The 13,047-nt window shown below is 53.5% G+C and overlaps 1 protein-coding gene across 1 annotated transcript; it reads left to right on the forward strand.

Moving 5' to 3' along the window:
• The first annotated feature begins 9,852 nt into the window (after positions 1-9,852).
• LOC131080519 (G-protein coupled receptor 183-like) lies at positions 9,853-10,917 on the forward strand. The gene has a single exon (XM_058018834.1). It carries the CDS (start codon positions 9,853-9,855, stop codon positions 10,915-10,917), a length of 1,065 nt encoding a protein of 354 aa, XP_057874817.1.
• The last annotated feature ends 2,130 nt before the right edge of the window (positions 10,918-13,047 follow it).

Consider the following 13,047-nt stretch of genomic DNA (forward strand, 5'->3'; position numbering starts at 1 on the left):
CAGCTCTCCTTTGCCATTTATCAATGGAGATTGCTTTCTTGTAACTGGATTGGAGCTCAGGTATTGCCATGCCTCACCCCCTAAGCACAAAGCTTTTCCATTTCACTGCCCGTCGTGGTTTGACCGGAAGTGGGACATCTGGGATATCTTGTTCTTGCTGTGGTCACCAATGGGTGTTCGGATTTTAAGATGAGCACCTGGTTTGACCAGTGGGGCATTGGATCCGCCTCAGAGACCACAAACCCAAGGAGTTAAAAGCAGGGCTCTTGTCCTTCAGAGCCCTCTTGGGATTTCCGGCGGGAAGGGTTGGGCCTCCCTGCCCCGGCCCAGTTGCTGCTGGGCTGGGGGAGGGGAAAGCCGCGTGGCCCATCTACGGTAGGCCCGGATTCGGTGGAAGGGTGGGGGAGCATTGAGCGACCTGTTTATTCCCCCCCCCCTTCCTTAGAGACGGAGAGAATGCAGCCTGTGCTTGAACTGTTACCTTGAAGCTTGATATCATGTGCTGGCAGCACGGCTGAGAGGAGAAGGGGGGGGGGGCAGCGAGCAGCCCAGCCGCTTGGGAGAGCTTTTAACTCTTGTGGATAGTGAGAACTTCATGGAACATTACCTTTCCTAGGAAAGGGATAAGAGTGGAGGATGAAGGAAGAAATAGGCCAGAAAGGGGGTCTGGCAAAGAGAAAGAGATGTTGAAGGAAAGGAGGAAGATGGAGTGGCAATTTTGCTGGACTCCTTTGTTGTAGATCCATGGACTGTTTCCTGGTGATACAGAGGCTGCATTGCAGGGGGAAGCGGAGGCTCAGAGCCAGGAGAGTTTGGTGTTGAGACCCCTCGGCCCCAGGGGGTATAAAAGAAATGGGGGGGACAAAGGTCCCAGAGATGAGAGTGTGCTCTGCTTGGAACGAGACGAGGCATCCTTAAAAGGCCCACCCTGAAAGCAGGCCTCTGCCCCATCCCATGCCTGGTGGTGAGAGCACCTTGGCATGGAAAGGAGATGTCACAAGATAGCAGGACTCCGGGCGGTGCTAATTGTGACAAGAAGTCCGTGGCACAAGGAAGGACTCCGTCTACTCTTCATGAGCTGAAGATTTGATTTTCTAAAGGGTGGTGCCAGACCGAGTGTGGATAATTTTGGGAAATGTAAATGTACTGGGGATCTGGTAGGAGGAGGAGGGGGAAGTGTTTCTGTGTAGTTTTCATTTTTCTTGTTTTTTTTTTTTTTTTCCTTTGTGGTTTATTTTTTTGTAGTTTAAAGTTTTTTTTTTTCTTTTTCCTCCAGCAGGAGCCCGCTTTGCTTATTTCCGGGTACCACCTCACAGCAGATGCCAGGAAGAGGGAATTTTCATGGGGGCACTGGCATTGTTCCCGTGTCAAACCATAACAGTGTCCCATGCAAGGGACATGTGTGCAGCCTTCTCTTTACCTGTCCTAGACAGCCCAGGCTGTCTGATGGCAACAGTATAGGGGGGAAAAGGGAACTATGGGGGGAACAGAGGGCATCTAAACTACAATAATATAACTATACATCACTAAAGCTTTTCTTAATATTCACACAATATGTATCCCTTAATTGCGAGAGCCAATCCTCTCATTATCCATCTATGACAGCCATGTAGAAGTTCTGGCCTTATAAATGAAGCCCTTCCTGCATGAGGAGTGTGTGTCCCAAGGCAGCCCAGGTCCGTGCAGGAACACGGCACGTGCAGGGGTGTGTGGCACCTCTGGCTGGATGGCAGTTCTGGCTGGGTGGCACCTCTGGCTGGGTGGCAGTTCTGGCTGGATGGCAGTTCTGGCTGGGTGGCACCTCTGGCTGGGTGGCAGTTCTGGCTGGGTGGCACCTCTGGCTTGGTGGCAGCTCTGGCTGGATGGCAGCTCTGGCTGGGTGGCAGTTCTGGCTGGGTGGCAGCTCTGGCTGGGTGGCAGCTCTGGCTGGGTGGCACCTCTGGCTGGGTGGCACCTCTGGCTGGGTGGCACCTCTGGCTGGGTGGCACCTCTGGCTGGGTGGCAGCTCTGGCTGGGTGGCACCTCTGGCTGGATGGCACCTCTGGCTGGGTGGCAGCTCTGGCTGGGTGGCAGCTCTGGCTGGGTGGCAGCTCTGGCTGCTTCCTCCCAGCACTGCGCCCTGCTCGTGCTCGGCGCCACGTGGGCCGCTCTGCGGGTGAATCATTGCTGTGGGGCAAACAGATTTGTCTCTTGGCTCTGCCCTCACCCAGTCTAGGCTGCAATAGCCACAAAAGCCAGACTTCACTCTGATCACCACCTTTGTTAAGAAAGGTTTTCATTAACAAATGTTTTTATTCCGCAACAAGCTGGTCCCACCTTCCCCCAAAAGCCACAGGACTCTGCAGGATCAGGGCTTGAGGAGGTGGAAATACACACACAGAGGTGCTGAGTGCTTGGGGCTGCCTCTGCACCTGTTGCAGGCACTCTTTGAGCAAGCAAGAACAAACCACTCTGAAAAAAAATGAAGTGCCAAGATCTCCAGCTATTCACTGCTCACGGTAACTTCTCTGAGGTTTGTTTCCTTTCCCACAATAAAGCACAGAGTACTCTGCTCTCTCACATGCAAATGCTGGGTAGATAAATCAGCAGACAAAGCTGAGGTATTGGGGTGGGTTGGAAAGTGCACAGGCAGGCCCAGAGGGTGAGGGTGGGCAGGACAGGTTCTAGTTGGAGGCCAGGAACTCCTTGTGTGCCCTAAGGGTCAATACTGGCTCCAGTCCTGCTCAATATCCTCATTAATGACATGGACAGAGTGGCAGAGGGCACCCCCAGCACATTTTCTGATGGCACCAAGCTGGGCAGAGTGGCTGATTTGGCACAGAGTCGTGCTGCCATCCAGAGGGACCCTCACAGGCTGGAGAAGTGGGCTGGCAGGAATTTCATCAAGTTCAGCAAGGAGAAACACAAAATCCTGCATGTACAGAAGAACATCCCCAGGCACCAGTATAGGCTGGGGGCCAACCTGCTGGAAAGCAGCTCTGCAGAGGAAAGGACCTCAGGATCCTGGTGGATCAAGCAGCTCTGCAGAGGAAAGGACCTCAGGATCCTGGTGGACACCAAGCTGAGCACCAGGCACCAATGTGCCTTTGTGGCATAGAAGGGAAATGACATCCTGGGGTCCCTCAGGAAAAGTGTTGCCAGCAGGTTTGGGAGATGATCCTTGCTCTGCTCAGCACTGGTGAGGCCACAGCTGGAACCCCAGTTTGGTTCTGGGCTCTCCTTGGAGAGACAGAGACATGGACATACTGGAGAGAGTCCAACAAAGGGACACAAAGATGATGAAGAGACTGGAGCAGTCTCCTGAGAGGAAAGGCTGAGAAAATTGGCACTGTTCAGCCTGGAGAAGGCTCAGGGGGATCTCAGTGATGTGTATTAATTCCTGCAGGGAGGGTGCAAGCAGGACAGAGCCAGGCTCTGTGCAGTGCTGTGCAGTGACAGGATCAGAGACAGCAGGCACAACCTGAAGCACAGGAGGATCTGTCTGAAAATCAAGAAACACTTTTTCACAGTGAGGGCAAGGAGCGCTGGTACAGGTTGCCCAGACAGGTTGTGTCTTGAAGATATTCACAAGATGTCTCGACACAGTCCTGGGCAGTCAGGTCTGGGTGTCTGCTTTAGCAGTGTGGTCGGACCAGCTGCTCCTCAGAGGTCCCATCCAGCCTTCCACTCTGTCATTGGCTGAGGCATTGGTGCGTGGAAGAGAGCACCCCATGGCAATGCTCATGCAGATGCTAATTTTTGCCACAGGATTTAACACAGGTATGTGTTAAACACGGCCAAAACCTGGCCATAACACGGCCTAAACATTGACCGCAAAGAATAAATGGAAAAGACTCACAAGTCACAGACTATGAGGGTGCCCTGCCTAAAAAATTGTTGTATAGGATCATAGAGATCCAGACTGAAAGAAGATGTGCATTTTTGGCACATTTTCCATCACACACACTCATTTCTGTGGTTTGTGATCATCTTCTGTGTCGGTTGTGTTTTGCTCATGTTGTAGCTGTACGTTATGAATTTGTGTGTGCACATATAGCACTTGTGGCCCTGGAAAAAGAAAATAACAGATAAAAATAGGACTTTAGTTCTCCAAATTTGCCTTATGATTGTGTTTTTTTTAATAAGTATTTAAACGTTGTTTTTAACCACAGAAATCAGATACCAAGAAAACTTTCATCTTATTCCTGCAAAAGCAAAATGGAGTTTCTAAGTCATAGCACAGCGTGGGAGAAAGTGTGTTTCATGCTCACTGGAGGAAGTTATTTTAGAATGTGAATTTCTCCTGCTAAGGTGCCCTGACCCTCCTGACCAAGAGCTGCCCCTGTTAGCACAGCTACCCCCTCTGCAGCCAGGCTTAACAAAGCCACAGCCACATGGAAATAGTGGTGGTTGCAGGGCCCACCCCCAGGGCTCCATGCCCACATTTTGGGGCTGGAGTCAAGGGATTGTGGAACCGAGCAGCTCCCAAAGCTGCTGCCATGTGGTGCCCCACTGCTTGGGATGCTGAAATGAGCTGTGCCACCTCTCTGACTGTCGTGACTTGGTGCTGCCCAATCATTTCCAGAGCTGGTGCTGCCTGTGCAAAACAAAATCAGTCATATCATGCAGAAGCAGATTTCAGCTGCTTTGTAATTCAGTATTTCCACTTAGATTTAGCGCCAGATTAGGTCTCAAACAAATCAAAACTCCAGTAATTGTTTTCTTCAGATTTTTATCACAAATTGGTAGGAATCTTTAGATTTTTATTCCTCTACAATTCCCATCATATCAAGTTAAAGCCTCTAAAACATTGTCCTCCCCATGCAGATGCTGTTACTAAATGGGTGAATGTCAAAATCAGGGATTCTCCTAATTTCTGCTCTTCTGCCAGATGAATAATGGTGACCTGGGATGCAGGGGCTGAGCTGTGGAAAATCCCTGCCTGTTGCACCAAAACTGAAAGCATCTGGAGATTTTTGTGTCTACACTCAAAGCTTCCTGAAAATGTTTTGCACTAGAAGACAGAAAATGTAACCAAAGCCAATGGGGAAAGCAAGAAGGGAGAGGAGATGATGATACAATGGAAAGAGGAGGCGCAAACTTCCTGCTGTCTCTCTGTCAAGGGGCTCTTACCTCATTTGTTGTGCTGCCTTGCCCTCAGAAAGTCCAGCTCCAAATCATCTCTCAACTCTGGGAAATCCCAGCAGGTGTAAACAGCTGAGGTGCTGAGCAGCAGCCCTGGAGGGAGCACAGTGATGGAGCCCCAGCACGTGCCTGCAGGTGCAGCTCCGGCTCCTCCCGAGCTTCCCTCGCCGGCCGCAGCCGCCACCAGGGCCGGGCTCAGCTGTGGCCTCAAGGACCTGGTCCCACAGGAGCTGCAGCCTGGCTTTTCTGCTGGGCTGGGAAGAACATCCATGGCAAGGTCCCCAGCAGCAAAAGGAGGCTGCAGGGAGCCTTTGTGGGATGGCAGAGAGCGGAGGATGCCCTGAGGATGGTGTGAGAAGAGCCACAGTGACTCTGAGGTGCACATCTGTTCTGAAATACACAACATCTGGCTCTGGAGGTGGCATGTGGAGGCTGCCAGGCTGGGACCTGGCTGGAGACATGCCACGGTTAAGGACCATGGTGCACATTTCAGGAGAAACACCCTCCATGCCAAGTGTTTGGGCAGGACCCCCCAGAGGTGTCTCCTGTGCCCTGGCAGCAGGGACACCCTGGGACAGCAGGTCCTGCTCACCCTGGGCTGTGGGACTCTGCTTGCTCCCTGCCAGGCCCAGGGAGGTGTCTTTATGCAAACATGCACACAAGAGAAGAAAGCCTGGACCTAGCTTTGAAGTTGAACCTCACTCCTCCAATCCCACCCTGCGTTCCACTGGGCTCAGCCAAGAGCAGAGTCTCCTAAATGAGATGGCTGCAAACTGGGCTGGACAGGGCTTCTCTACCCTGTCTGAGGGGAGATCCCTTTTGACTCATCCAGGGCTGCAGAGGCAGGGAGTGGATCCCCACAGGTGGGAGAGGATCCCCCAGTGCCCTGCCCCATGGAAAGGGCCTCGCTGCTGTGCAGGGCGGGGAGCTGCAGCCGTGCTGGAGCCGTGCAAACGGGTGGAGCTGGGCTGCGCTCCTGTAGCACAGCACCTGCTGCACACAGGGCAGGAGCGTGTTTTGCACAAAAGAAGAACCCACTTCCTTTGTTCTGCACTGCGAAAAGAAAAATAAAATCAGGTGGAGATCATTGCTTTCCCTCTGTCTTATTCCCAAGGCCCTGGGCACAGTTGTCACCCTGGACACGGCTGTCACCCAGCAGTTTGGGCTCTTCCATCTGTTTTTGAGGCTGGTGGTGCCACTTGGGCCATCTTCCCCCTCCGGGGGAGGAGGGGCTGAGAGCCCAGCGACCCTCCTGTATCCAGGCCCCCTTTGCACAGCGCCGGCACTTCCCGCTGCCGTGGGCTCCATGGGCAGCCCCCGTGCCCAGGCAGCCGCAGCTCTGGGCCGGCAGCACATGATTCCTCTCCTGGGATCTGCAGCTCTCCTTTCAGAGCCCGGTGAGCCCAGGGGACGGGAGGGGCTGTACAAAGGGCCTTGTTTGACTGCTCGGAAAAGTCCCGGGCGCGAATTTGCATCGCAAACCTCCGCGGCCATCCCTGCCACGCTCGGGTGGCGCCGGCGCCAGGCGCTGCGGGCCCCTGGGTGGGAGCCAGAGGATTTTGCTGAGCTTCATCCACGTGTATTTCCTCGACGGTGTTAATTTGTGGGGACAAAACTCTCCCGTAAGGAGGGTGGGCAGGTGCGGTGCCGCAGTGAGACCCGATGGGAGCGGTGTTTGTCTGTCTGAGCTGCAGCTGTTTGTCCTGTTTGTCCTGTTTGTCCTGCAGTGCTTTTGGGAGGGGAAGGGACGGTCCTGGGTCTACCCGCTGGGGTGGGCTCAGCATTTCTGTAGAAGCAACACTTCTCTAATGTTAAATCCATTGGCTGCTTTCACCATCACAATGAAACACCTCAAGAACATTCGAGCCCCACGCAAGTCTGACTAGCTTAACTCTTGACAGATGTGCAAGTAGAAAACCCCTATTTTACTCCTATTTTACTAGGGAATATTTTTAATAATTTACTCAGCAGTTATTCTGTTATTAGCTGACCTTTCCCTCTGTGTAATATAAACCCTCGAGCAACAAAAGGATCTTCATTAATAGACAAGCTTGTTAGCCAATTTTCACTATTACTCTTGCTAGGTACCTTCAACTTCTAGTAAATTCATGACCATAATGTGTAATTTCCATACAGATGACTCACAGTACATGAGTACACAGATTAGTACTGAGTTTAATGTCACTGTTTTAAAACATTAGAAATATTATGCAATTAAATAATTAGTGAAGATTTATTGACCCAGAGGGAAATATGGAAGTTTAGCTTAACTGTAATTTTAACCTTTGTATTTCTTGGCTTCAGTTTTTCAGTAGCATCCTGAATGCCGCATGATGGGAATTTCCTGGTTTATTAGGAATTTTTTTGAGGGATAAAACCAGACACCAGCAAGATCATCACCACCACCACAAAAAAACCCCAAACTCTAGAACCATTTAAAAAAGCATAAAAATTCCTCTTGGGATTTGAAAACCCTAGTGGTCTCCGGTAAAAAAGCCACCATGGGGAAGGCCATCCTGCTGGCCACAGGGCAGGCTGCACTTCTGCAAACATTTGGGAAGTGCTGGGAAGGAAAGGGCTCTCTCCATGCTATGGGACACACACATACAGGGCTGAGGGATAAATCACAGCCCTCCATGCTGTGGGACACACACATACAGGGCTGAGGGATAAATCACAGCCTTCCATGCTGAGGGACACACACATACAGGGCTGAGGGATAAATCACAGCCCTCCATGCTGTGGGACACACACATACAGGGCTGAGGGATAAATCACAGCCCTCCATGCTGAGGGACACACACATACAGGGCTGAGGGATAAATCACAGCCCTCCATGCTGAGGGACACACACACATACAGGGCTGAGGGATAAATCACAGCCCTCCACTCCTCGGCACTGTGTGGGCACAGAGCCCACCGTGAGAGTTCCAGCTGGGACAAGGGGCTTTGCCCCACTTTCACTGCACAATGTGTCGTCTTAATAACAAAAATATTTTTCCACGGAGGGCAAATTGGTTCATTCAACTGGGTCTCTGCACTAAGGAGCCGTGCCTGGTGATGTCTATGAGTGTGTGAGAGGCAAATCTGGGTTTCACCAGAGGCACAGCATGGCTTGCACTGGGCACAGACACAATAAGCTCCTTCGAGCATGTGCCACAATTTATTGTAAAAGCTGCTGCGGTCCGACCGCGCTGCCGTGGCCATGTGCGTGTGCCCGGGCTGAGCGCTCCGCGCCGCACGTGAACCAGGGCTGAAGATGTTTTTGTCGTTCGGTTGCATTTTGCATCCCTGTAGAAGTTTTCAGAGTAAAACCCCAAGTCGGCTCAGATGTCGGGAGCGATTGCCGCGCAGGTACAGTCATTTATCTTCTCCAGAACAGCCACTACTGAGAATATCCCCCGCGGCAGCAGCGTGCCTCTCACATACCGAAAGAAAAAAAAAAAGCCCCACCCAGAAAGAACACAGTTTTACTAACCCTAAGGAAAAAAACCCCAACAAAAAACAACAAACAAAAAAACCCCAAATCTCACGGTGCTTTTATAATGTGAGCGAATCCCGGGAGGCGCTCACACTGCCGAGGAGCCCCGGTGCGGGACGCGGGCAGGAGGCTCCGCGCTCGCTGCCCCCCAAAAGTCGGGCGGGAGGAGGAGGAGGAGGAGGAAGAGGAGGAAGAGAAGAAGGCGGCGGCACCGCGGCACTCAGGTTGGAGCCCCTGACCTCCCTTTGTGCTTGTGGGTTTGAGCATCCCAGCCCCTCGGGGTCCGCGCCGCCCGGGGAGAGAAGAGGCAGCGCTGCGTCCGTCGCGTCCCATCCCATCCCGTCCTGTCCTGTCCCGTCCCGTCCCGTCCCGTCCCATCCCTTCCCGTCCCGTCCCGTCCCGTCCCGTCCCGTCCCGTCCCATCCCGTCCCATCCCATCCCGTCCCGTCCCGTCCCGTCCCGTCCCGTCCCGTCCCGTCCCATCTCGTCCCGTCCCATCCCGTCCCGTCCCGTCCCGTCGGTGCTGGCGGCGGGCGGCAGGCGCGTCCCGGGAGCTGCCGCAGCCCCGCCGCCGAGGGGACGCCGCTGTCACCAGGCGTGAGCGCGGACCCCGTGCCCAAAGCGGGGAGAGCAGCCGGAGGGCGTGCGGGGAGCGGGGCTCGGTGCCGGGCTGTTCCCAGCTCCCCGATGGGACTAGCGCGGGTCACGGGATTTTTGGGGAAGGTTGGGGTTTTTTTTGGTGGAAGGCTAGGTTTTTTCCTCTGAATTTCTTCAGTTTGGTTGCTGCTTTTGTCCTGCCCTAGGGTTGTGAAAGTGATCCTCAGCACTTCTGCCTGCCGGTGGGCATTTTCTCAATGAAGCTCCCAATTCCCCTGACAGTAATGAGAAAATGATATCATTGCCACCAGATGAGTTTGGGACCTTCCTTGTGTGACAGGCAATCCCCCCTCCCAGCACCTCCAGTCCTTTCTCATATTGATTGGACTTGTGAAGAAACAAAATTAAGAGTAGCTCGTGATAAGAAAAGGGGAATGAGTCACAGCCACTGTTGAGATGCTCTCACCAAAATCACAAGAGAAGCATTTTTCCAAATGACTCGAGCTGTGTGCTGCTGGGAGGGAGCAGGGGACAGGGCTTTTGCTTTGTGATGAGGGCCAGCTCTAAGAGTGCCACTCCTGTTATCAATAAGCTGCAAGTTTCACGTCTGTTCTTATTCCAAGGGAGAGAGCAAGAGCTCGTGAGGCACCATGGAGATGGCTCTTGTGGAGGACGTGCTCCTGCCCACCAACCTCACCTCCAGCAACCAGAGCAGCTGCAATGTGCACAACCAACACTTCTCAACCAAAGTCATCTTCTCCCTTTTCTACACCATCCTGCTGGTGTTCGGTGCCTGTGGGAATATCCTGGCCCTCTGTATCACCTTCCAGCGCAGGAAGAAGAAACTCAACTCCACCAACCTCTACCTGGTGAACCTGGCGCTCTCCGATGCCCTCTTCACCCTGGCACTGCCGGGCAGGATCACCTACTACATCCTGGAGTCTGACTGGCCCTTTGGGGACTGGTGCTGCCGGATCACAGCTTTCCTTTTCTACATGAACACCTACGTGAGCATCTACTTCATGACCTGCGTGAGCGTGGACCGCTACGTGGCCGTGGTGCGCACCCGGCACCCCGGCAGGATTCGGAAGATGAGCCGGGCCAAGGCCATCTGCGTCCTCATCTGGGCCTTGGTGTTCCTGCAGACGGCTCCGCTGCTCCTGCGGCCCATGACGCGCAGGATGGGAGACAAGCTGACCTGCATGGAGTACTTCAACTTCGAGGAGATTCCCAATCTGCCCTACCTGCTCCTGGTGGCCTGCATGCTTGGCTTCTTCCTGCCTGTGGGAATCATCTTGGTGTGCTATGTGAGGATCAACCTCAAGCTCTGCCAGACGGCCAAGGAGAACCCGCTGACGGTGAAGAACGGGCACCACCACCGGGCCTTCACTGTCATCCTGGTGGTTCTGCTGGCTGTCCTGCTCTGCTTCAGCCCCTACCACCTCAACATTGTCCAGTTCATGGTCAGGAAGATCCTCTACCAGCCGTCCTGCCGTGAGCAGCAAGCCTTCAAGATGTCCCTGCAAATCACGGTGGCGTTCATGAACCTCAACTGCTGCATCGACCCCATCATCTACTTCTTCGCCTTCCGGGGCTACAAGCGGAGGCTGCTCCGCATCTTCAGGAACAGCGGCTCCCTGGCCACCTCCTCCACTGCCAAGACCCCCTCAGAGAGCAACAGCAACAGCCAGCCGCCCGGCTCCAGCTCCGTCTAGCAGCACCAGCCCTCCCTTTGCCCTGGCCTGTGGCTTATGTACCATTCCCGATGGCAGGAGGTGGAGTGGAGCTGCAGGACTAGCACCTTCAACAGGCCCATGGCTCCCCTGCCTGGAGCCAGGGGCTCTCACAAAGCCAAGCTGACAGGGACGAAGCCCTGCCTGGCTCTGTGTGCCTGGCTCTGTGTGCCTGGCTCTGTGTGCCTGGCTCTGTGTGCCTGGCTCTGTGCTCAGCACTGCTGCACCTGCCAGCCTGGAGCACGGAGAGGCTCCTTGTCATCCCAACCCTGAGGGGCAGCTCGTGCAGCTGCCCTGCCTGGCGCACCCAGCTGGAGGTGTCCCAGCACTGCACTGCTGCCCTCTCCTGTGCCTCTCTGCACCCCCTGTGGGGCTGGGGCGGGCTGGTAACCACCATGGGTGCCCTCTGCCCCCTTCCCTGCACTGCCCCTGGAGCACTACAGCAGCATCCCTGCAGGCTTCAGGGCAGAGAGCATGAGGAGATGGACTCAGGGCACTCCAGGGAAAGGCTGGGATATTATTTGCATGCAGAAGATGGCCTACAGCTCCTTCTCCACACTGACAAACAGCAGCTCTGCTCTCTGCCTGCCCAGCATCCCACTCCTGCACCAGGGCTCTGCGTGGGGCAAGCAGTAAGTGTGGGGCATGTGGGAGATGCTGGAAAAGCCCTCTCTCGAGCAAGAGGTGTGAGGATGTGAATTGTAGAGCTCCTGGATGTGCTGCTGCCTACATTCACCATTTGTGTGGCTGCTCCTTCCCCAGGGTGCCCTTCCTCGCACCTGATCGCACTGCAGTCACCCTAGGACGCACTGCAAGGAAGGGGATGGTGGGGATAGCCTGGATCCCAGCCCAGCTCTAAGGCTGCAAACCTGCCCTGGATGTGCTCATGGGGCAAACCTTCCCATTAGTCCTTAGCAGAGAAATAGGAACAAGAACTGAGAGTGGCCTTTTGTGACCTTGACCGGCCTAGAAGCTCGTGCCCTGAGGAGTCTGAGAGCCCTTTTATGGGAGTGTACTTGTGACTATTGCCAGAGCAGGAGAAGGAACCCTGGGACATCAGGTTCCTGCTGAGGTTTGTGCCTCTCAGACAAGGAGAAAGTTGGCAGGAGCCTCCTCAGCTCTTTGCTGAAATCACTAGACTATGATAAAAAACCCACACAGAGCATTTCACAGTTCCTGGCATGTCTAGTCTTTTCTTTGAAGTTGGAAGGGACAGACACACACACAGACATGAAAGGAAATAAAAAGCTACTTATTTTACTGAAAATTATACCTGAAAATGCTTCATGAACAGACACTTGATTAATACATATCATTCTTTAAGGTAATAACCTTTTTTATGCCTAGAAGGTTAATAATAGTCACATGCCGCCCTTCGTTGTTTTAAATGCACATGAAAGAGCTTTTGGACAGGTTTTACTTATGGTATGGGTTTGAAGGCTGAGGGCATGCTGAAGGCTGACTAAGAGGGATGCCTAAAACAACTCAGGTGGGAAACAGACTCCACTAGGTCCTTTCTGGAGGCTGAGCCCTCCTCAAAGCAGGTTTAACCTCAGTGCTGACCTGCAGAGGGCCTTTGTCTGAAAAGCATATTACAATGGACAAGAAAGAGCTGGGATGCAATAATATCAGGATGTCAGTGGTCTGAATACCCTTGAAGGAGTCTGGCTAGGTTGGTAGTTGCTGTACAGTTACATTGCCCTATTAATACATCTGGGAAGTGATGGCTGGAAGGGAATCTCTGCATCACCAACCACCATCATCCAGCAGCCCACCCAAAGCAGAACTGTGGCTGGCACAATGTCAGGCTGGACATGGCTTCATGCAGACAAGGCTTGGAAACTCCAGGCAAGGAGGGTCCCCTTGCTGAGGTGACAGTTCCCACTCTGCATTGCCCTCTGGATAAAACCATTTTTCCCACTGTCGTGTCTGAACTTCCCCATCCACATGTGGTGGCTGCTGCCCCTAACATCACCTACTCGTGCTATAAAGAGCTTGGCTCTGCCACCTTTGTAACTCAAATTCCACAGGACTGTGTTGGGGTTGCCAGTGGTTCACAGCTGTTTGTTTCCATGTGAGCACCAGAGCAGTGGCCAGCCCTCCTACTCAAGG

The sequence above is a fragment of the Melospiza georgiana genome, chromosome 2 (genome assembly GCF_028018845.1).
Source record: "Melospiza georgiana isolate bMelGeo1 chromosome 2, bMelGeo1.pri, whole genome shotgun sequence".
Taxonomy (NCBI): domain Eukaryota; kingdom Metazoa; phylum Chordata; class Aves; order Passeriformes; family Passerellidae; genus Melospiza; species Melospiza georgiana.